Source organism: Muntiacus reevesi, chromosome 1 (assembly GCF_963930625.1).
Source record: "Muntiacus reevesi chromosome 1, mMunRee1.1, whole genome shotgun sequence".
NCBI classification, from domain to species: Eukaryota; Metazoa; Chordata; class Mammalia; order Artiodactyla; family Cervidae; genus Muntiacus; species Muntiacus reevesi.
The window spans coordinates 150332138-150356017 of NC_089249.1; the positions used below are offsets into that span (position 1 = coordinate 150332138).

Genomic DNA, 23880 nt, shown 5'->3' on the forward strand with positions numbered 1-23880 from the left:
CATACACATACACACTACCCAAGTTAAATGTAGACCTATTTTAAAACTAGGCTTTCTAGTTATGTCCTGGTGTTAAGATGGCCTACAGGTTTCTTCCTGTTGGACAACTCTAGTTATTGCAGGTGACTGCCTGGCATACTACGTTGTGAAAGATTGGGAGGCTTTGTTGAGGTCCGCTGCTGCTGTGTAGTCACGAAGTCATGTCTGACTTTTGCAACCCTGTGGACTGTAGCCCACCAGGTTCCTCTGTCCATGAGATTTCCTAGGCAAGAGTACTGGAGTAGGTTGCGATTTCCTCCTCCAGGGGATATTCCCAACCCAGGGATCAAACTTGCATCTCCTGCTTGGCCGGCAGGTTCTTCACCACTGAGCCACCTGGGAAGACCTTACGAGGTCTAGGAGGTGGCATTGTCATGCTGTGGACTGAATGTTTATGCCCCCCCCCCCACATTCCTATGTTGATGTTCTAATGTAATGGAATTGGGAGATGGGACATTTGGAGGGTTAATTAGGCCATGAGGTCGGAGCCCTCATGGTAGGAGTAGTGTCCTAGGAAAACAGATGAAACAGCTGGCCCTCTCTGAGGATACAAGATGTTGATCTGCAAACCAGGAAGAGTGCTCTCATTAGATCTTCCAACACCTTGGTCTTGGATGTCTCAGTCTCCAAAACCATGTGAAATAAATTGTTGTATAAGCCGCCCAATCTATGGTAATTTATTATAGCTGCCTGAACTGCCGATGACAGATGGTTTGAAGATAGTTGAGCCAAGGAACCCAGAAATAGCTAAATCCTTCCCTGTCCATCACACTACTCCCCATGGGGTTCCCTAGGAAGCAGATCCAGGGGGATGATAAGGGGAAAATTGGGCATTGCAAGATGGTAGACATAAATCCATATTTCTATTTATATCCATATATAGATAAAGAGATAGATTGATAGATCTGCTCCCAGTTCCTGACACTGAGCTCCTAAATCTCTTGGAATGTCCTGGGTGATGGGGTGTCTTTTGTTCTAATGAGATGACTCTGGCTGGGCACCTGGATTGCTCTTGGATAGAGGTGGTCACTAGAAAGACCAAGCCATGATTAGAAACTAGGAACTTTCAGCACCTACCACCACCACCACCACCCCCATCTTCCAGGGAGGGGAGAGGGACTGCAAATGGAGTTAATGATTGATCACGCCTATGTGAGGAAACCTCTCTAAAAAATCCTAGAATTATGGGGCTTTGGAGAGCTTTTGGGTTGGTGAATATACCCATGTACTAGGAGGAGGACACATTCCAACTCCTCAGGAATCGAAGCTCCTGTGCTCAAGACCCTCCCAGACCTCCCTTTATGTGCCTTTTCATCTGTGTCCATCATATCCTTTAGCACACATGTGCTGTGCTGTGCTGTCACTCAGTCGTGTCCAACTCTTTGAGACTCTATGGACTGTAGCCCGCCAGGCTCCTCTGTCCGTGGGGATTCTGCAGGCAAGAATACTGGAGTGGGTTGCCATGCCCTTCTCCAGGGGATCTTTGAACCCAGGGTTCGAACCCAGATCTCCCGCATTGCAGGCAGATTCTTTACCGTCTGAGCCACCTGGGGAAGCTTAGTACACATGTGACTCTAAGTATTTCCCTGAATTCTGTGAGCCACTCTAGCAAATAATGGAAGCCAAGCAGGGAGGTGGTCTTGGGACCCTCCAATGTGTAGCCAAGTTGAAGCTGTGAGTAACAAGGGGACATACTACTTGCAGTTGGTATCTGAAGTGGGCGGGGGGGGAGCCTTGTGGGACTGTGCCCTTAACCCTGTGGGATCTGATGCGATCTCCATGTGGCAGCGTCAGGATTCAGTTAAATTGTAGGACTCTCAGCTAGTGTCACAGAGAATCACTTGGTGTGGGAAAAATCCCACACACATCTGGTGTCAGAAGTGTGAGTGTTCTGAGTAAAGGAGGCATGGAGGAGAAAAGATTGGGTTTTTCAATGCAGGCACTGCTGCCTGAGAGCTCCCTGGTAAGTCGGGGCTTAGGCTGTCAGCTGCACAGTCAACAGGTATTGGGGTGTGCAGCGAGAGGCTGGACAGACATGGAGTTGTGTGGAGTAGCACTGCTGCTGCTGCTGCTGCTAAGTCGCCTCAGTCGTGTCTGACTCTGTGCGATCCCATAGACGGCAGCCCACCAGACTCCGCCGTCCTTGGGATTCTCCAGGTAAGAACACTGGAGTGGGCTGCCATTTCCTTCTCCAATGCATGAAAGTGAAAAGTGAAAAGTGAAAGTAAGGTTGCTCAGTCGTGTCCGACTCTTAGCGACCCCATGGACTGCAGCCTACCAGGCTCCTCCGTCTATGGGATTTTCCAGGCAAGAGTACTGGAGTGGGTTGCCATTGCCTTCTCCGTGGAGTAGCACAGTGGTGCTCAAAGAAGAGGAGTGGGCAAGGTGACCCACTGGGATGCTGGAAAAAATAGTAACACGTGTTGTGAGCTGGGTATCCCCATAAGGAGACCCTGAGACAAGGATTTGAGTGCAAGTAGTTTTATTTGGAAGGTGAAGAAAACACCAGTAGCGGGTGGGCAAGGATGACAGTCAATGAAGTCTGTATTATCAGCAGGCTAGAGGACTTCCCTGGTGGTCCAGTGGCTAAGGCTCCTTCCTCCCAGTGCAGGCGGTCAGGGTTCCATCCCTGGTCAGGGAACTAGATCCCACACGTTGCAACTAAGAGTTCACACGGCATAACTAAAGATTCCGGATGCTGCAACTAAAGATTTTATGTGCCACAGTGAAAAGTGGAGATCCTGTGTGCTATAACTAAGATCTGGCACAGCCAAATAAATAACATTTAAAAAAAGAAAGAAAACTTATCACTGTGGGCAACTGGAGTTTAATTGCCCTGGAAAAAACTCTGAAAGCCTGTGTATAACATGCACCTCAAAGTTATATCCCACAGAGGGTGAGGGAGCTGGGTGTCTATAGTCCAACTTTGATTGGCCCACAGCTTGAGAGCAGCTCCTGAAGGATGTTAATTCCATGGCTCTTCCAACCTTCCGTGAAAGGAAGCCTTCCCTGGCACCAGAGAACCTTCTGCTCCATTGTAAGTAGATGTCCCTTTTCAGTGTATGGGATGTTGGTAACACACAGTACTTTGGTATCTCACAGCAAAGTACTCGAGAACCGCCCAATTCAAAGTTGTCACACAGGTTTTTCTTACACTCCTAACTTGCTGACCTTATCTATGGTGACAGTAACTCTGAGTTATGTGGTAGGTTAAAGATATATTTTTACATTATATTTACTCTATAAGATAAAGCAGCCTTCAAACAAGTTTTATTGTGTATATTTTTTTAACTTTTTTATTTTGTATTAATTTTTGATTTACAGAAAAGTTGCAATGACAGTACAGAGTTCTCTTATCCCCTTCACCCAACTTCCTCTAATGTTAACATCTACATAACCATAGTGAAGTGAAGTGAAGTGAAAGTCACTCAGTTGTGTCCGACTCCTTGTGACCCGATGGACTATACATCCCATGGACTTCTCCAGGCCAGAATACTAGAATGGGTAGCCTTTCCCTTCTCCAGGGGATCTTCCCAACCCAAGGATCAAACCCAGGTCTCCCACATTGCAGGCAGATTCTTTACCAGCTGAGTCACAAGGGAAGACCCATAACCATAGTAAAATGATCAAAAATGAGAAATTAATATTGGCATAATATTAACTCAACCACAGACCCTACTTGAATTTCACCCATTTTAACACTAACGTTGCTTTTCTTTCCAAAATCCTGTCTAGGTTCCTACATTGCATCTAGTTGTTTTCTCCACTGTTGTGGCTGTTGTTCACTCACTAAGTCATGTCGACTCTGTGACCCCCATGGACTGCAGGACACCAGGCTTCCCTGTCCCTTCAGTATCTCCCGGAGTTTGCTCCTTAGTTTCTCCTAAGCTGCAAGGGTTTATTGAAATACAATTAACACACAATCAACTGCACAGATTAGAAGTGTACAGCTTGGTTAATCTTGACATTTGTATGGATATACGCAATTGTTTCTTCCTTGGCCTACTGATGAACCTTTGGGTTGTTTCCAGTTTGGGGCTACCACACACAAAGTGGCTAGGAACATTTCTGTATAGTCTTTGTATGGACACATGCTCTCCTTTCTCTTAGGTAACTCTCAGGAAAGGAATGGCTGGATCATGTGGTTGGTATATGGTTCACTTTTTAACTTGCCAAACTGTTTAAAAAACAACTCATTTTTAAAATTTAGACTTGGGCGTGGTTTCTCTCTCCTGGGGTTATGATTTTCCTTTCATGCTGGTTGTAGGGCAACTTGAGATCTCATTTTGCGGTCTGTTCCCCCTTACACACAGTTATTCATTCTTTTATCTTAATTCTGTTGTTAACGTCAAGCAAGTGGTTAATCTTGCTCCATCATTTTTCTTTGATAATAAACTCTCCCTGAGCTTAGTGGATTTTGGTGGGGGTGGCCACACTTCAAGGCATGTGGCTCTTAGTTCCCCAACCAGGGATCTAACCTGCACCCCCTGAAATGGAAACGAGGAGTCTTAACCACTGGTTCACCAGGGAAGTCCCTTGCCAAACTTTCCCAAAGTGGTTTATAACACATAGTACTTTGGTATCTCATGGCAAAGTCCTTTATCAGATATATTTTCTCCCACTTTGTGGCTTGTCTTTCCATTCTCTTAACAGTGTCTTTGAAGAATAAATTTTAAAAATTTTAATTAAGTCCAATTTAACAATTTGTTCATACCGTACCAAAGTATGATCTATAAAAGAACAAATACCATCGATCCTTGAACAGTATGGGAGTTAGGGTTTCTGACCCTCTATGCAGTCAAAACGATGTATAACTTTAGAGTCAGTCCTCTGTATCCACAGACTGTCACATAGCAGTTCACACTTAGTGAAAAAAAATCCACATATAAATGGACCCACACAGTTCAACCTTTATTGTTCAAAGATCTACTGTTAATTTATATCTAAGAAATTTCTGCCTAATCCAAAGTCTAAAAGTTTTCTTCCCTTGTTTTCTTCTGGAAGTTCTGTAGTTTAGGTTTTACATTTAGGACTGTGATTCATTTTGAGTTTGTTTGTTTGTTTTTCTATGCTGTGAGTCACTGATCACAACTCATTGTTTTTTACATATTGATATTTGATTGTTATAGCACCATTTGTTGAAAAAACTATTCTTTTACCACTGAATTGCTTTTGTACCTTTGTTGAGAATCAGTTGTCCGTAGATAAGTGGGTCTGCTCCTGGATTCTCCATTCTATTAATTTGTCTACCCTGACCCCATTCCACGCCAGGGAGGAGTAAGGTAATGTTTGTCCTCCAGGTTTATTCATCTTCTTCAAAGTTATCTTGGCTATTTTCTTTCTATTGTTTTTCCATATAAGTTTTAGGACCAGCTTGTCAACTTAAAAAATATTACTGGGACTTTGATCAGTATTGAATTAAATCTATAGATGATTTATGGGAACCGACATCTTAAGAACAGAGTCTTTTGATCCATGATTATGGTATATCTTTCCTTTTATTTAGGTCTTCTTTAATTTCTCTCAGAAGCATTTTAAAGCTTTCACTGTACAAATCTTACACATCTTTTGTCAGATTTATACCTAGGTATTTCACAGTTGTGATGTTATTATATATGGCATTTTCAATTTCTATTGCTAGTGTACAGAAATTGTTGATTTGAGTATATTGATCTTATTTCCCGAAACACTGCTGACTTATTAGACCTAGTATGAACCCATCACACTATCAGCCTTTTCGAGGATTAAACAGGATTTTTTTTTCAGTAGACCTGTGAGTAACAACAGCTTTACTTCTTCCAAAACAGTCATTTTGACATGAGTGAGGAAGTAACTGCTTTTCTATAAAGCACCCGTGCTCTTAAGGGTGTCTGAAGAATTTTTATCTCTATGTGGGTTTTGTGACTGAAGCCGTGAGCCTGTCTCCTTTTCCCTAAGAACAGCACACTCCTGCCATCCCACCCAAGCTCTCTCTGTTTGAAAACAGTGAGGGCAGAAGCTCCGGATACTGTGACCAAGTTGCACAGACCTAGCGCTGGGCGAGACTGGCATGCTCTCGAGGTCTGACTTGAGGGGTGTATCTGATTGTTCCCAACGGCTGCACGTTGCCAGGAGGTCAGCAACTTCCTCATGGCATTTGGCCCTGCCAAGCTTCCAGAAGCATCCTGGGATGGAGATGGAGTATTCCCCAGAGAGGGCATACAGCCGCTTTAGGACATATGCTACACTCTCCCAACTCTCTTTGGATTTTACTGAACAGGGAGTCAAGCATTTTGGCTTTGGAATAGGAGGGGTTCCAAGAGGGTCAACCACATCCCACCCCTTTAGTCCATCTGCTGTCTGGCTCCCGTGTTCATGTCACTGGCCGATTTGAATTCTCAGGATAATTGATCTCTGGTATCAAAAGATATCTGACCTTGCTGTCACAGAAAACACCATGACCTTCTGGTAGGTGTCTCCAGCAAAAGTGATCCCACCACACCTCTCTCCGCTCTCCCAGGCATTTCCATGTGTCCCTTCTCCAAGGCCTCCCCATTCCCACTCCTACCCTCCCACCCCCAGATTTGTCTTCAGGTTTCAGGTCCTCCGGTCACTGCAGGTTGTCCTTCATGGGCGGCTTTAAGGATCTGAATTATGATCCACAGTTGGCGCACACTTCCCCTTAGTAAAAGGTGTGATTCTTTCCCTTTAAAAAGACACAGAGAAAGAGAAAATGAAACTGGTCCCTAGGAAGGATGTGAGCACCCCCATCCATGGAGAGGCACCCACAGGGGAGGAACAGGTATCTATTGGTTTTACTTCCCAGGGGAATCTACACTGGGTGAGGGGCCAAAACTGATGACCTCTAGAGTCTTCCCAACAAAACAGCCTAGTTCTAAGGACAGCCCTCTACTATGCACCTAGTTTGGCTCATCAGAACCTCCAAACTGGTTTGTAAGAACTTCAAACACAAAATCCTAGTGCCTAAAAGATCATTCCAATAAGGGCAGTGAGGGTCAGAAAAATGACAGAATTTGCCTAAGGTCACCCTGATGCCCAGAATTCCAGCCCAGAGCCCCTGACCACAGTCTAACATTCCTTCAATTGCTCGGATTCTTTCCTAAGAGTGGAACACGTGAAGACTCTCTGGTTCACTCTCAGTAACCATTTGGAAGAAGGCATTTCATAAGAACTCCTTGCTTTGTGTGTCTAACAGTGTCTGCCAGCCATTATGGCATACACGTGTGTTTGCTCGTTGTCTGTCTTCCCCACCAAGACGTAAACTTGATGAAGGTAAGACTTCGATTTCTTTATTAATATTTCCTCTGTATTGTATTGCCTACACTGTTTCAGGCATGTCCACAAATATCTGTCAAAAGAAGGAAGGCAGGAGGGAGGGCTCAGAGGGTCAAAGAGGCCTTTACACCCATCTGGTGGGTCTCTGTGACTTCTGCTTCTCACTCCTCCCCAGTCTACTGCCCCTGGCCTGTTCAGAGCCTCAGCTCTCACCTGACACTAAGCCTCCTTGTCTCTGTCCAGCCCCATCCTGCTCCTCCACCCACAATGCCACAGAGTACCTCTTTAAGACACAAGAGCTACTTCCTGTTAAGCCCCTTTTGAATGTCCAAAAGAAAATATTTGCAAAACACATACCTGATAAAGGATGTATGCCTAGAATATATAAAGAACTTTCAAAACTTAATAGAACAAAATAAGCAACCATTTTTAAAAATGTATGAGAGATATGGATGAAGTACATGAAAAGATGGCCAACATCTTGTCATTAAAGAAATGCAAATTCAAGCCACAAGGAAATACCCCTATTAGGTTGTCTAAAGCTGGAAAATAAAAAGGCCTTATAATACCAAATGTAGGACAATTAGATCCTACATATATTTTTGGTGGAAATACAAACTCTTACAACCATTTCAGAAAATAGTCTGGCAGGTTTTTATTAAGTTTTAGATATATTTACCAAGTGAGCTAGATAGTCTACACTAGATATTCATCAAAGAAGAATGAAAGTATATGTCTACATGAAGACCTATATGGGACTGCTTGTAGAACTTTATCCAAAATTGTCCAAACAGAGAACAACCCAAATGTCCCTCTCCTTGAAAGTGTATAAGCTGTGGTACATCCATTCAATGGACCATAAGTCAGCATTAAAAAGGAACAAACTGCTGATACAAGCAACAACATGGATGAATCTCAAGAACAATGCAAAATGAAAGATACAAAATTCTATATACAGCATGATTCCATTTATATGTCATTCTGGAAAAGGCAGAACTATGGTGCTGGTAATCACATCAGTAGTTGCTCAGAGATGGGAAAGGCACAAGGAAACTTTTGAGGGTGATGGTAATAGTCTATATCTCGCTTATTTTGATATGACTATATGCATTTGTCAAAACTCACAGAACAGGAAAAAACTTATACAGCTGTACACCTAAAAAGGATGCATTTTACTGGCTGTAGGTCGTACTATTATAAATCTTTTACAGAAGTCCTTCTGTGACTTCTCACAGGTCAAATAAAGTCAGAGCAGCTTAGCTTCAGAATCAAGGCCTTTAAGAACTGACCGAGCCAACCCCACCTGCCTTATTCTCTGCGATTGCCCTTTACACACTGCATACATCATCCAAAATGAACTGTCTAGTGTTTTCCAGACATGCCCTGAGATTTTTTGCTTCCTTTCCTTTGCTCATGCACTTTCCTCCTCTCTAATTTTTTTCCTCCTCCCTGAAAGAAGTGAACCCTCATGCAAAGAACATAGCTAGGAGCCCTGGGGAAAGGGGACTCTGCATTGAACTTCCTGAGTTCCCTGTCCAAACTTCCAAATCTCCCACCAAAACAGCATGCACAGAGGCCTAGGAGGTAAAAGGGAGTGACCAGATATGGACAGGTGGGATGAGGAAGAGAATGCGGATCATGGTGAAGGCTATTTGTTGCCTTAGCCTTCCTAGGTTCAAAGGGTCCTCCCTCCTGGTCTCATCCTCCAGAAGCCTGTAGGCTTAACAGACTTCCCCTACAGTTTTCTACAGATGTAGAAAACTCCTGGGCCCTCCTGCCTCCTCCTCCTCCTCGTGCTGCCCTATAACTCTAGAGAAGGGGTTGAGTGTCCTCCCCAGAAAGCTGGGAGCCTCTCTGGGACAGAACTGCTGTCTGGCTGATTCTATTCTGCAATGTCCTAGTAGCCAGGATACACCTGGCATTTAGTAAGTGCTTGATTAATTTTTTTTTCGAAGACTGCACGCATGAATGCTATTGCCCAGCAGCAACTTTAGGAAATCCCATTCTCTCTCTCTGAATTTCAGTGGTCCCAATCGAAAAATATTGAGAGTAATTCCTACCTTTTAAAGTTACTGAATGGACTTCCCTGGTCCAGTGATTAAGAATCTGCCTTGCAATGGAGGGGGCATGGCTTTTATCCCTGGCTGGGGACCTAAGATCCCACATGCCAAGGAGGAACTAAGCCCAAGCACCACAGCTACAGAGTCAGTGCACAATGAAAGAACCCACATGACTGAACAAAAGATCATCATGCTGCAACTAAGACCCGACACAGACACAGAAGTAATGAGAAAGTATTTAAAGCTTCTGTGTACAGTGAATGCATATAAAATCACCTTGAAAATTATAAACTGCAATAATATAAGAATTTATTATTATTATAAAAATGGATTTTTATTATTTCAACTTCAGATTCCTGGACAAGGAATGGGACTTCAGTTTGAACTGTTAAAAAGTCAGTGTGCCTACTCAAGTAATTAGGAGGGAGTATTGATGTCTGCCATTCTCTTCAAATTTTATCAAACTGTAAGATAATTATGGGGAGGAACATGCAAATTTGGCCCTGGAGTACAAAACAAAGCAGGTCAAAGACTAACGGAGTTTTGCCAAGAGAACGCACTGGTCATAGCAAACACCCCCTTCCAACAACACAAGAGAAGACTCTACACATGGACATCACCAGATGGTCAATACTGAAACCAGATTGATTATATTCTTTGCAGTCAAAGGAGGAGAAGCTCTATACAGTCAGCAAAAACAAAACTGGGAGCTGACTGTGACTCAGCTCATGAATTCCTTATTGATAAATTCAGACTTAAATTGAAGAAAGAAAGGAAAACCACTAAACCATTCAGGTATGACCTAAATCAAATCCCTTACAATTATCTAATGGAAGTGACAAATAGATTCAAGGGATTAGATATGATAGACAGACTGCCTGAAGAACTATGGACGGAGGTTGATGACATTGTACAGGAGGCAGTGATCAAGACCATCGCCAAGAAAAAGAAATGCAAAAAGGCAAAATGGTTGTCTGACAAGGGCTTACAAATAGCTGAGAAAAAAAGAGAAGCTAAAGGCAAAGGAGAAAAGGAAGATATACCCATTTGAATGCAGAGTTCCAAAGAATAGCAAGGAGAGACGAGAAAGCCTTCCTCAGTGAACAGTGCAAAGAAATAGAGGAAGATAACAGAATGGGAAAGACTAGAAATCTCTTCAAGAAAATTAGAGATACCAAGGGAACATTTTATGTAAAGATGAGCACAATTAAGGACAGAAATGGTACGGACCTAACAGGATCAAAAGATATTAAGAAGAGGTGGCAAGAATACACAGAAGAACTATACAAAAAAGATCTTCATGACCCAGATAACCATGATGGTGTGATCACTCACCTAGAGCCAGACATCCTGAAGTGCGAAGTAAAGTGGGCCTTAGGAAGCATCACTACAAACAAAGCTAGTGGAGGTGATGGAATTCCAGTTGAGCTATTTCAAATCCTAAAAGATGATACTGTGAAAGTGCTGCACTCAATATGCCAGCAAATTTGGAAACTCAGCAGTGCCCAGAGGACTGGAAAAGGTCAGTTTTCGTTCCAATTCCAAAGAAAGGCAATGCCAAAGAATGTTCAAACTAATGCACAATTGCACTCAGCCCATACACTAGCAAAGCAATGCTCAAAATTCTCCAAGCCAAGCTTCAACAGTATGTGAACCGTGAACTTCCAGATGTTCAAGCTGGATTTAGAAAAGGCAGAGGAACCAGAGACCAAGTTGGCAACATCTGTTGGATCATCGAAAAAGCAAGAGAGTTACAGAAAAACACCTGTTTCCGCTTTATTGACTACACCAAAGCCTTTGACTGTGTGGATTACAACAAACTTTCGAAAATTCTTCAAGAGGTGGGAATCCCAGACCACCTTACCTGCCTCTTGAGAAATCTGTATGCAGGTCAGGAAGCAACAGTTAGAACTGGACACAGAACAACAGACTGGTTCCAAATCGGGCAAGGAGTACATCAAGGTTGTATATTGTCACCCTGCTTATTTAACTTAGATGCAAAGTACATCATGCGAAACGCCAGGCTGGATGAAGCACAAGCTGGAATCAAGATTGTCGGGAGAAGTATCAATAACCTCAGATATGCAGATGACACCACCCTTATGGCAGAAAGCTAAGAACTAAAGAGCCTCTTGATCAAAGTGAAAGAGGAGAGTGAAAAAGTTGGCTTAAAACTCAACATTCAGAAAACTAAGATCATGGCATCCGGTCCCATCACTTCATGGCAAATAGATGGGGAAACAATGGAGACAGTGACAGACTTTATTTTGGGGGGCTCCAAAATCGCAGCAGATGGTGACTGCAGCCACGAAATTAAAAGACGCTTGTTGCTTCTTTTCGGCCGGGACCACCATCTTACAGTTATTTGCCAAAATGACCAATACAAAGGGAAAGAGGAGGGGCACCCGCTACATGTTCTCTAGGCCTTTTAGAAAACATGGAGTTGTTCCTTTGGCCACATACATGCGAATCTACAAGAAGAGTGATATTGTAGATATCAAGGGAATGGGTACTGTTCAAAAAGGAATGCCCCACAAATGTTCCCATGGCAAAACTGGGAGAGTCTACAATGTTACCCAGCATGCTGTTGGCATCATTGTAAACAAACAAGTTAAGGGCAAGATTCTTGCCAAGAGAATTAATGTGTGTATCGAGCATATTAAGCACTCTTAAGAGCTGAGATAGCTTCCTAAAACGTGTGAAGGAAAATGATCAGAAAAAGAAGGAAGCCAAAGAGAAAGGGACTTGGGTTCAGCTGAAGCGCCAGCCTGCTCCACCCAGAGAAGCACACTTTGTGAGGACCAATGGAAAGGAACCTGAACTGTTGGAACCCATTCCCTATGAATTCATGGACTGAAGGGTGTAAAAATAAAGACCTGGACTGTACAAATGTTTCTCTTAATTGAGTAGAGGTGTTGTGTCTGATGAACAGAGGTCTGTGGGTGATGTCTTTTCAAATTTAGTGTTTTTTCTTCCTTAAAGATGTAAGATAGTTTGTTGTTCAGTATGCTCCATTTTTTAATAAATTGACAGATATTATATTAAAAATAAAAAAAAAAATAAAAGACGCTTGCTCCTTGGAAGAAAAGTTATGATCAACCTAGACAGCATAGTAAAAAGCAGAGACATTACTTTACCAGCAAAGGTCAGTCTAGTCAAAGCTATGGTTTTTCCAGTAGTCATGTATGGATGTGAGAGTTGGACTATAAAGAAAGTTGAGTGCTGAAGAATTGATGTTTTTGAACTGTGGTGTTGGAGAAGACTCTTGAGAGTCCCTTGGACTGCAAGGAGATCCAACCAGTCCATCCTAAAGAAAATCAGTCTTGAATATTCACTGGAAGGACTGATGTTGAAGCTGAAACTCCAATACTTTGGCCACCTGATGCAAAGAACTGACTCATTGGAAAAGACCCTGATGCTGGGAAAGATTGAAGGCAGGAGAAGGGGAAAACAGAGGATGAGATGGATGGCATTACCGACTCAACGGGCATGAGTTTGAGTAAACTCCGGGAGTTGGTGATGGACAGGGAGAACTGGCGTGCTGCAGACAGATCAACTGAACTGAACTGAAGATAATTAGAGATGGGTAGCAGGATGATAGATAATAAATAGGTGATTAACAGATAGGTAGATAGAAAGATATGTCAGAAACCAAGAGTGAAACATTAATGACTAGAATCTAAGCGATGCATGTACAGGGGTACACTGTAAAATCCTTTCTATTTTGCTGTATGTTTAAAAGTTTTCATAATAGAACATCAACTGAAAAACTTAGGAAAAATAAGCTTCTGACAGATTGAACTGTATGTTTCCTTGCATATAGTTATCCAGACTCTGAACCATTTCATCAGTTAATACACTGACTTGTCCTTTAACAAATATGCATTGAGCTCCTTCTATGCATGCCAGCTAGACACTGGAGATGGAGAATAGAGAAGTTCTGTTTAGTAGGGACCACAGGAATATGAATAAATAATTAAAATATGATGGGAAAATGCTCCGATATGGGAAGGCTCAAGAGGCTGAAAATAAAGAGATGTCGTCTGGAAAAATCAGGGAAGGCTTCATATTTAAGTGAAGTTGTAGAAGATAAATGGGAATTTTCCAGATAGAAACTAAGAGAAGAGCGTTTCAAGAACAGATTACAGTGTGGTGAAAGCACAGGGTGGTACACAGCGTGGCCTGGTTGGAATGCAAAGTGGGCACGTCTATACAGCCAGAGGGTGGCCAGATGGAGGAAGGGGACGAGGCTGTAAATGCCAGGAAGGTGACTGGGGGTGGGGGGGGGCTTGGTCCATTGGTTGGTCAACCACATTTTAGAAGCACCTGTGGTGTGCACAGGTCTAAAAAAAGAAACGCAAAAGGCTGCCTTTCCCACACAGGAGTCAAATCCCAGACTGCCTAGCTGGAAGCCCAGAACCTGCGGTTTGGCAGGAAGAAGCAGGTGAGGCCTGGGAGTGACAGGTGAGAAAGATTGGCTGTCACTCCACATTCCAGAAGGAGATTTTACAACTCTTTCACACATATACACCCTCCCTCGCCTGGACTGAAGACAGCAAACTCTTCAAGGCCATGTTGTGTTCCTACCCAGTCTTAAGTTGCTCAGTTGTGTCCAACTCTTTGTGACCCTGTGGACTACAGCTTGCCCAGGCTCCCCTGTCCATGGGATTCTCTAGCAAGAATACTGGAGTGGGTTGCCACACCCATGGCCTCTCGAAACCTGCCAAGGAGGAGAGGCTGAAGTTCAGGGTCTGACTCAGAGCCCTGGTCCCCACCCTGCCTGCTATTTGGCTGCAGGCCTCTGAGCCATTTCCATCACCTCTACCCCTCTGCACCTCATTTTCTCCCTATGTGGGAAGATAGGAGGAGGGTATGGGGGTGTTAAGAGTTGGACCTGACTACAGCAACTGAGCACGCATGCACACACACGCAGAGATAGCCCTGACAATCCCCACAGTCTGTGGACTCTGCACTTTTCCACCCGCACACACTGGATTGTGGTCACCACCCTGGAGCCAAAGGCAGGGATTAACAATAGCACATCAACATGGAGGAGTTGTGAGGGTCCAATGAGAAAGCCTGCATCCTTCCAGATCCCATTTGTTCTCATTAATTCTTTACTTCTGCCTTAGTTTTAAATTTACTCTGATTTTTTTAAACTTCTAGAATCAAACGATTGCTTCTGTTGGTTTCAATCTTTCTTATTTAATATTAAAAGCAATTAAAATTATGAATTCTAAAACTATGAATTTTGACAATATTACATAGGTTTTGATACAGAGTTTTCATTGCAATTAACTTCTAAATGAATTGTAATGTCAAACTAGATTTTCTCTTAGATTCAAGAGCTTTGAAGAAGAATTCTTACTATTTTCCAAGTACTGGGTTTTGAGTGTTTTCCTTTTATTGTTAAATCTTGTTTTATTGTACTCTGTTTAGAAAGAATAACATAAAATTTTCTATGTAGGGTATTTTTAATTTAGATATTTTTAATGAGATCTTCTTAGAAGATCAACTTTTATAAATGTTCCATGAATATCTGAAAATAATGTGGAGTAAAACATACCTATTCAAATCCTCCAAATAAATATTTATGTCCTTATCTGTCAAACTCTCAGACAGGTCTATTAAGAATTCCCATTACGACTGTGGAGGTTTGTCACTGGTATTTTGGGTGTGTGAAGGTTCATGGTGTTTATAACTGCTTTGTGGATTTTATTATTTATCTTGATAAAATATTCATCTTTGTCCCACTTAGTATTTTGCCTTAAATTCTATTTTGCTTGGTTATTTGTATTACTACTTTTTCTTTTTGCTATTTGAGAAGGAGAATTTCCTCCATCCTGGTAAATCACAGCTAGATATATTCTTATATTTCGTGTCATCTTCTCCTTTCTTGAGCTCTTATGCTAATTCATTTTTCACTTGATTGGAGTATATCCCCAGTAATATTTTCAGAAAAGATATATTTGGTATACATCCCAAATCCCTGTGCATCTCTATTTGCACATGAATGATAGTTTGGCTACATACAGAATTCTATAGTCTCAAGTCTTTTCCACGTTGTATAAACAGTGTTTTCTATCATTCATGTTTCAGAGGAGAGGCCCAAAATATGTCTGATTGCCTTTTATTGAGATTGTAGGTTGTCTTCTTAGGCCTCATATTTGTAAGATTTTTACATTACCTTTGAAACTGAGAAATTTCACTACATTTTTAGTGGACTGAATGCATATACTGACCCCCATCCCTCCTGAAATCTCACTAAAACAGACGTAAAGGAATACAAATTTGAAATCATATACCCACAAGGACAAAAAGGATAGAAGCAGCAGCAGTAAGAATATTTTGGAAGTTGAAAAGCAGATGGAAGAACAGTAACTAAGTTAGCATACTCAAGAAAGCTAAATCCCAAGGCAGCAGAAGTTAAAGCTAAGAATTCCCTCACTCCATATATCCAGGTACTGGCAGAACCAGGTACCTCTGGTAGTGGGAGTTAAGGCAAAACCAAAACAGGGCTACTGATTGAAACTCTGTGTAATATCAGCTTCCCTCTCCACTCTCTGCAGCCAGAGGAGTGCTCTTAATAAATGAAGACTGCAAAATTGATTCTCTGGAGACAGAGAAGTTTTCTGTATAGGATGACACCAGATGGAGTCGATGTTATGAGTATCCTATTTATTAATAAAACAGGGAATCAAATGAGAGTTGGTCACTAAATATTGAGATCTCTAGGTTCTTCTCCTCCACATAAAGCTCTGGCACCCAGGTTTATATCTCGCAGAACTTTCTCTGGCCAAAGCCAAGAGGAAAACATCTAACATCACTGACATTGAAATTTCCCCAGTGAAAATACCCAGCTTGGTCATGTTATGGTTAAACCCATGAACAACAAGTGCTCCAGGGGGAGGACAAAAAGTGCCTCAGGGTCCTCAGCAGGGTTTTCAGCTGGACATGAGTGCACAGTTAAAGATCACCAGAGGGGCTTCCCTGGTCCAGTGGTTAGGAATCCACCTTGCAATGCAGTGGATGCCGGTTCAATCCCTGGTTCTGAAAGATTCCACACGGCTTGAGGCAACTAAGCCTGTGTGCCACGACTACTGAGCCCACACTCTAGAGCCCTGAACCACAGCTGCTGAAGTCTGCACACCCTAGAGCCCGTGCTCTGCAGCAAGAGAAGCCACTGCAATGAGAATACTGCTCTGCAACCGAAGACTAGACCCCACTCTCCGCAACTAGAGGAAGTGCATGTGCAGCAATGAAGACCCAGTGCAGCCAATACATAAATAAATTAGAAAAGTGATTACCAGACATTTGAGAACATTTTTTCGTATGGGAGACTGAGGCCAAAACAGACACATGGGGAAGAGAGAGAGAGAGACAATGACAGGAAAACTTGTCTAAATAATATCTTCAAAGGATGAGAAAGCATTGTGTCCATGAAATAAAAGCGTGCTGTTATTAAAAGGAACACTCAGAAGACAAACATAACTCTTAGAAATTCAAATATGCACTCAGAAATGAAAACCTCAGTGAATGAATGAGAGAATATTTCTCGTCACCTGAAAACAGCTCAGTCGTATCCAGGGCAGAACCAAGCACAAACTAGGCCTTTCAAATGAACCAATAAATGAAAGAGAAAGAAATCCTTCTTCCCAGTTTATGACCTCATGGTACAGTCCTCCATACCCAAGAGCCCAACTGAGTCAGGACTTCATGAACAATGAACCTGAGCCCCAGGGAGAAGGATATACCAGCCTGACCATCAGACTCTCACAGGCATCTGGCTGGTTAGCTCCCATTCAGTAACATTCATAACCCTTAATTATACCTGGCCATGTCCTATAGGGTATAAAGTATTCCCCTTTTACAGATGAAAAAACTGAGGTCTAAAAGACAAGGGTGACTCTTGGCTGGAGATGGGTCTAAAAGGAGAACCCATAATTTGTGTGGTCAGCTTCAAGAGTTCCTGTCCTTTTTTTTGTTTTTTGTTTTTTATTCTAATGATAAAAGTCATGTTTATTTGGAAAAAGTCAAACATTTCAGAAATAAAACAAGGTAGAATGCCAAAGACCCTCTAGGTTTAACTATGGTCAACAGTTTGGGGCCTAGCCCTCCATAGTGTCATCTATGCATATGGCAGTGCATTTAAAAAAAAATAAGGTGAAATTCCTCTCTTTCCTTTATACATTTAATATATCACTATAATTGAATGTTAAACAATAACCACAAAAAGGAATTGGTGTTATATCAAGCTAGTCAGAATCTCCAAGGTATAAAAAAATGCTTTGCTTGGAGTGGGGGAGAATTTTCTATTATAGTACAATCATTATATCATAAAATTAATCACATTTAGTGCATTCACAATGTTAGGATTTCTTAAAGGCTAATAAACAAAGCGTTTCTAAATAAAGGAGCCATTACCTTTAAAGACAGTACTTTTGAAACATGCTGGTTTCTGTAAGTTCTCACTTTGGCAATGCATCTTTAATGGGATTGTTATTCTCCTAATTTTTAATATTCACATGTACTTACCCTTTCAAACAAAGTTTATAATAAATGTATTCAATTCACCCTACCAATCCCCTTATAATTTGATAAAAATGGCACTAAATATGTACATCAATGGGAAGAACTATTATTTTTCCAATATCATCTTCCCATCCATGAACATGGTATTCTCTTCAATTAATTCAGGCCTTTTTTTTTTAAACATCTTTTAGTAAAGGTTTATGGTTTTTTTCATTTAAGCCTTAAATATACTTTATTAAGTTTATCCCAGTGTACCTTATTGTTTGTGTGCCTAATAGGAATGGAATTGTGTTCTTTTTCTCAATTAAGTTTTCTATTTGTTGTGGTATCAGAGGAAACTATTTATACACATTACTGCACTAGCTTTCTTGGTGTTACAGTTTTAAAATGAACTCTCTTGGATTTCTTTAGGTAAATACACATATCATTATAAATTGTGATGATTTTGCTTTTCTTTACTAATATTTTTATTCCTTGTCTTACTATGTTTGCTAGAACCTCCAGAACAATGTTGAATAATCCCAGTGATATAAGCATCTCTGTTTTGTTGTTGACTTCATGAGAAATCTTTAGTATTTTACTCTCACATTTAATGTTTTTGACCTCCTTTTTCAAAGCTCCCACCCTCCCTCAGGACTCAAATATCTCCCTATTTCTCTACAGTCTGTATCAAATCTCTGTCTTAGTAGAAGCTTTTCTGTGGGTCTTTGACAACAGAGGGTGGCTTAAGCCATTCTAGTTTCTTTTCCTGGATCACCTGCATTTCCAGCCTCTGTAAAAAACTTAACCCTTGTGTTAACAAGACAGAATTCTGTAAAGGCACAGCAGAAGCTAAGGGCAAGGGAAGCCACACTTACAATATACCTACAGAATGTCATCCATAGGGCAGGGCATATTTACATGCATGATCTCCTTTAGTACTTAAAGCAGACTCTACAAGGTAGTTATTTTGTTTACTCTCACTTTTCAGATGAAAGTCTGTCTCCAAGTAATATGTCCCATGCCACACAGCTAAGTAGTAGACACAGAATTCTGAGCCAGATTACAAGGGAAATCCTATAACTCTCACAGGCCTGAACGTTGGATGTTTTAACAGTGGCGAAGGGAAAAATTTATACCAGAAGGGAAGCAGATTGCAGGGGGAGAAAATTGAGGGTCCCGTGGGAGTGGGCCATCCTCCTGTCCTCTAGAGCCCTTTGCTGAGCAAACAGTATGTAGGATGGGGCTTTGCTGACAGGTGGCAGGGGAGGGGTGACCTTGCCAGAATCAGAGCGTTGCCCTCTTCCCAGCTCGCCATCCCCCAAACCCTTACATGGGCACTGCTGTGTGGAAAGGGCTCTGATCTAGGAGGAAAGGACTGGAGTCTAGCCCCAGTTCCATCACCATCAGCTGTGTGACCTTGGGCAAGGTGCTGCACTCTCGGGTTCTGGTTGAACACCTGTAGAAGAAGGCTAGCCATCTTGTTTAGAAAGGGCAAGAACACACTTTTGCACACAAAAGTGGTCCGCGTGGCATTCAGTTAAACAAGGAAGATGAATCCGTGCATTTACCTCTATTCCTTCCTGCAATTCACTGAATGAACTATAAAGGAATTGTTTTAAAATAGACAAACAAGAAAGTGAGAAGAGGTATCAGGACAAGGGTGTTTACACATTTCAAGGAAATGCAAAGTGCAGGGAATCATCGGCAGAGCTGAGAGGGCCTAAGAGCAAGCTGCCTGCAGCAGGAGAGCCAACGAGAAACTTGCCAGCTCCTGCCAGAAACCCCAGAGAGGCCCGGAAATTAGAGCCACCAGTATCTCAAAACGCAGGCACAAAACTGCTGAAAACAAGAGGAAAGTCAGACCCTCTGCACCACACACACTTCGCCCACCCAGCAGGAGGCCGGAGGGTTAGTACTGAGAGAGAGTCAGGGTGGCAGTGGGGAAGCTCAGTGGATGGTGGGCAGACAGGCACTATAATAAGAACAGAGGGAGTAGGTGAAGCCCATACACTGACTTAGACTCCTCAACCCTCCTTCCCCTAAACACCAGCAATCACATTCACCACCATCCCTACCCACCAGGATATAGGATTCTTATCTAGAGAAGCTGAAAAGTGCCACCGAAAATGCCTAGAAATACGGATTTTAAGGTCTTCCAATGAAATGACCAGATCCCCATCTTCACTCCCAGTGAAGCCCTACCCAGACCTATAGCATTTCTTAGTGCTTTGTTCTCAAATATGAACAAGTGAAAGAAAAAAGGGGAACTGGGAAGAAGTGAAGACAAGGCAGGGAGCAAAAGGAAAAGGGAAGAAGACTGTCATTGTCATCCTTAAATGAAAGAACACCCTGCCTACAGAACCAGGGGCTAGTAGAAGATAAAAATGCAATCTGCACTGTAAAAGAACCCTTGGAAACTTAAAAAGATGAAATTCAAATTTTTAAAAGGCAGTAGCAGGGTCTGAAATGTTTAAAAAAAAAAAAAAAAAGGTAGAACAAAAAAGACAGAAATAAGAAACAAGGAAAAAAAGAAGACTAGAGCATTAAGCCAGAATGTCTACCATTCATCTAAAAAAGAGAGGAGAGAACACAGAAGACAGGAAATCACCAAAGACAAAAACACAAAAAATTTTCCCATAATAGAAGGTCCTAAGTTTCCAGAAGGAAGGAATGCATCAAGGACCCAAAGCAATGGATAAAAATAAACTCACACTAGACCCATCATCTAAGACTTCCCTGGTGGCTCAAAAGGTAAAGAATCTGCCTGCAATGCAGGAGTCCTGGGTTCAGTCCCTGGGTTGGGAAGGTCCTCCAGAGAAGGGAATGACTATCCTCTCCAGTATTCTTGCCTAGAGAATTCCATGGATAGAGGAGCCTGGTGGGCTACAGTCTATGGGATCACAAAGAGTCGGACATGACTGAATAACTGGCACTTTCACACTTTTTTCAGACCTGTTATCATGAAATTTCAGTACACAAGGGACAGAGGGACAGAAAGAAGATCCTACAGACTTCCAGATAGGAAGGTACAGCTTGCCTACAAAGGACAGGAAAACCAAGATGGCATCGAAATTCTTAACAACCACGCCTGAAGGTCAAAGGCAATGGAGCGAAGCCTTCAAGGTTCTCAGGAAAAATTATTTTCCAACTAAAATTTTATTTCCAACTAAACTACTGATCAGCTGTGCAGGGAGGAAAAAGAATCCTTTTCAGGCATGCAGTCTATCAACAATGTCACTCCCATTATCCTTTCTAAGGAAGCCATAAAAGCATGGGTGTCAATCAAGAAGGAAGACATAGGTCCCCTTTGATTAAAGACACATATATATCTATACACAAAAGCTGGTTTTCCCTGAGAGATCTGGTCCCACAGGATATGGTCTTCATGCCCTCACCAGAATTTCCAGCAATGGAATTTCCAATTCTAAAGTTCACGTTTATTCACCTTTTAACATTTCTCAAATTGAGATTATATGGCTACTGATGGCATGGCATCTTAAGTCAGTAAAACATGGAGGCCGCTAACATTCACAGACAGTTTTACAGTTAGCCATGGTATTCCATGCATATTTTCTCTTAGATTTCCCAACTTCCTGAGATGAGTTTTACCAACCCTGTTTTCAACACCAAGAAATAAATGCCCCATGGTGACGGCACTCAAGGCAATCCTAGACTGTGTGGGTTGTGGGTGAGGGAGTCAATGTCCATCGAGTTCCTTTTCTCCTTACCACCAGCTATGGACAGAGTATCTCACAGTCCTCCACTCATTTGACAGCTGAGGGAAATGAGGCTCATAAAGGTTGATCGAAGGGCCCTACCTCCCACAGCCAGTACACATCAGAGCCGGGATCTGAACTCTTTCCATTGCCACAGCTGTTTGGCTGGCCCTAGGGACGGCAGCTGTGTTCCCATGGGAACCAAGCATGATAACACCCCCACCCAGCCCAGAGTAAGCCCCTCCACGCCCTGGCCCCTCTGCTGGAGCTCCAGCGACACTCACTGCATGATCCTCTCCCGGACTGGGTCCGAGGGGTAGCGCTTGGATCCACCCATGAACAGAGACCGGTATCGCTGCCGATGGTCCTTTGTCTCCAACAGCTGGGTGTTGAGGTAGCGACCCACCCCTACGGGGTTCTGCACCAGAGAGAGGAGGCAGGACATTAGCAAGTTGGATGCCTGGCCTGGAGACTCAATCTCCGGTCTCCCCCTCATCTCCCTATTCCATCTGTTACAGGTTGACTTATGTTCCCCAAAGAGATAGGTGGAGTCCTAACCCCTAGGACCTCAGAATGTGAGCTTATCTAGAAGTAGCTACAGGTGTTACCGGTTAAGATGAGCTCAGATTGGAGTAGGGAGGGTCCTTCCTCCAGTGTGACCCGTGTCCTCATAAGCAGAGACACACAGTGGGGAGATGGCCATTCAACATGGAGGCAGGGGCTGCAGAGAGGTATTTACAAGCCAAGCAGTTCCAAGAATCACCCGCCACCACCAGTAGCTAGAAAGAGGGCAGGAAGGATCTCCCCTACAGGTTTCAGAGGAAATGTGGTTCTGTCAATACCTGGATTTCAGACTTCTGGCTCCCAGAACTGTGAGAGGGTAAATTTCTGTTGTTTCAAGCCATCTGGTTTGTGATACTTTGTTATGGCAGCTTTGCTATGTTATGTAGGAAGTTAATACCCCATCCCACCCAGAAACCTGGGTTGTAGGTATAAGAAGCCCTCATGGAGAGGTTCAGAGGGGAGACGTCGCCTGTCCATTGTGACTAGTGAGAGTAGGAGGAAGGCAGGACAGGAACCCGCCATCTGTACAGAATCTGTCCCAAGGTCAGACTGGGTCTCCAAGTGAAGACCCTCTCCCTTGTAGGAGGTGCAGGCTTGACTGGCTGGACCTCACAATAACAGAATAGAGCAGGGGGTACGGGCATATAGGGGGCCAAGGTATCACTGGGAGATGAAAAGGTGGAGTGGAAGGGGGAGAGTTGGGGTCTGGGGATGCGAGATGGGGCACGGGGAGCTTAGTGGGAAGGCAGATTCCAAGCAAGATGTTCCCAGGGAAACCTGGAGAAATACAGCTGCAGAGAGCGAAGGGGCAGGGCAGGGTGCCAGCCAAGCCGAAGCAGGAACCATGCCAGTTTCAGGAAGCTGTTCTGGGCCAGAGAAGCCCTGGGTGGTTGTTTTTTTTTTTTCTAAAGCCATAGGCTTTTCCTTGTCCTAAACTGTAATAATGCGTCTGATTTTGGTTTCCTCGAGAGCTATATTTCTGTCCATCACCTGTGTACTGGCCCCTGTGTTTCCCACTCTGGCCCACTCCTCACTCCCACTCCCCTAGTCTTTTTGGAGTTTGTGACACTAATCTGAAACGGACGGTGTTCTCTTGAGAGCACATAAGATTGTTAAATTCCCGCTAGACATTTTTCTAACATGGCTCTAAGGCTCTTGTTGCTGTTTGTGATAAGTGATAGGCAATTTATTGGAAACATGTGCACACATTTATATTCAGAGGAAATTATAGTTTGCACTATTAAAAGATCTTGACTGAGTTTAAAAAAATACGCAGCTGTTTGAAATCAGGCAAAATTAACCTGTGCTAATGGAAGTCAGGACAGGACAGACCACCTGAGGGGGACTGAGGTTGAGGGGGTGGCCCTGGGGTGCTGAAAACATTCTTCAACTCCCCGGGGAGGGGGGGCGTCACACAATGAGTCCATTTTGTGACATGTCATGGAGCTACTCACTTAGGACTCGTGCTCATTTCTTTATGGTTATCAGACTGCAGTAAAAGGTGGGCTTGAAAACTGAAGGGCAGGAATGAGAAACAGAATACCCAATGCCATCTGGCAAATGAAGAAGGCAGGCACACGAACTCAAGAGCTCAGCTGTCTTATAAGAACACCAACAAACCGAAGATGACATCTTACATGTGGGGATGGCTGCCACTGGTGGGGAGGGAAGAAGGGTCAGAAGGGTCCTTGCTTAACCAGAGACAAGAAATG

At 42.9% G+C, this 23880-nt stretch overlaps 1 protein-coding gene and 1 pseudogene across 1 annotated transcript in view; one reads left to right on the forward strand and one right to left on the reverse strand.

Moving 5' to 3' along the window:
* Positions 1–6657: 6657 nt before the first annotated feature.
* CIMAP2 (ciliary microtubule associated protein 2) overlaps positions 6658–23880 on the reverse strand; it is a 29568-nt gene continuing 12345 nt past the window's right edge. The window contains exons 9-10 of the mRNA XM_065909682.1: positions 21889–22022; positions 6658–6724 (exon numbers count right to left, since the gene is read on the reverse strand). Of these exons, the coding sequence (XP_065765754.1) occupies positions 6658–6724; positions 21889–22022 (201 nt within the window). The remainder of the gene's footprint in view (positions 6725–21888; positions 22023–23880) is intronic.
* LOC136164184 (large ribosomal subunit protein eL21-like) lies at positions 11744–12276 on the forward strand (annotated as a pseudogene).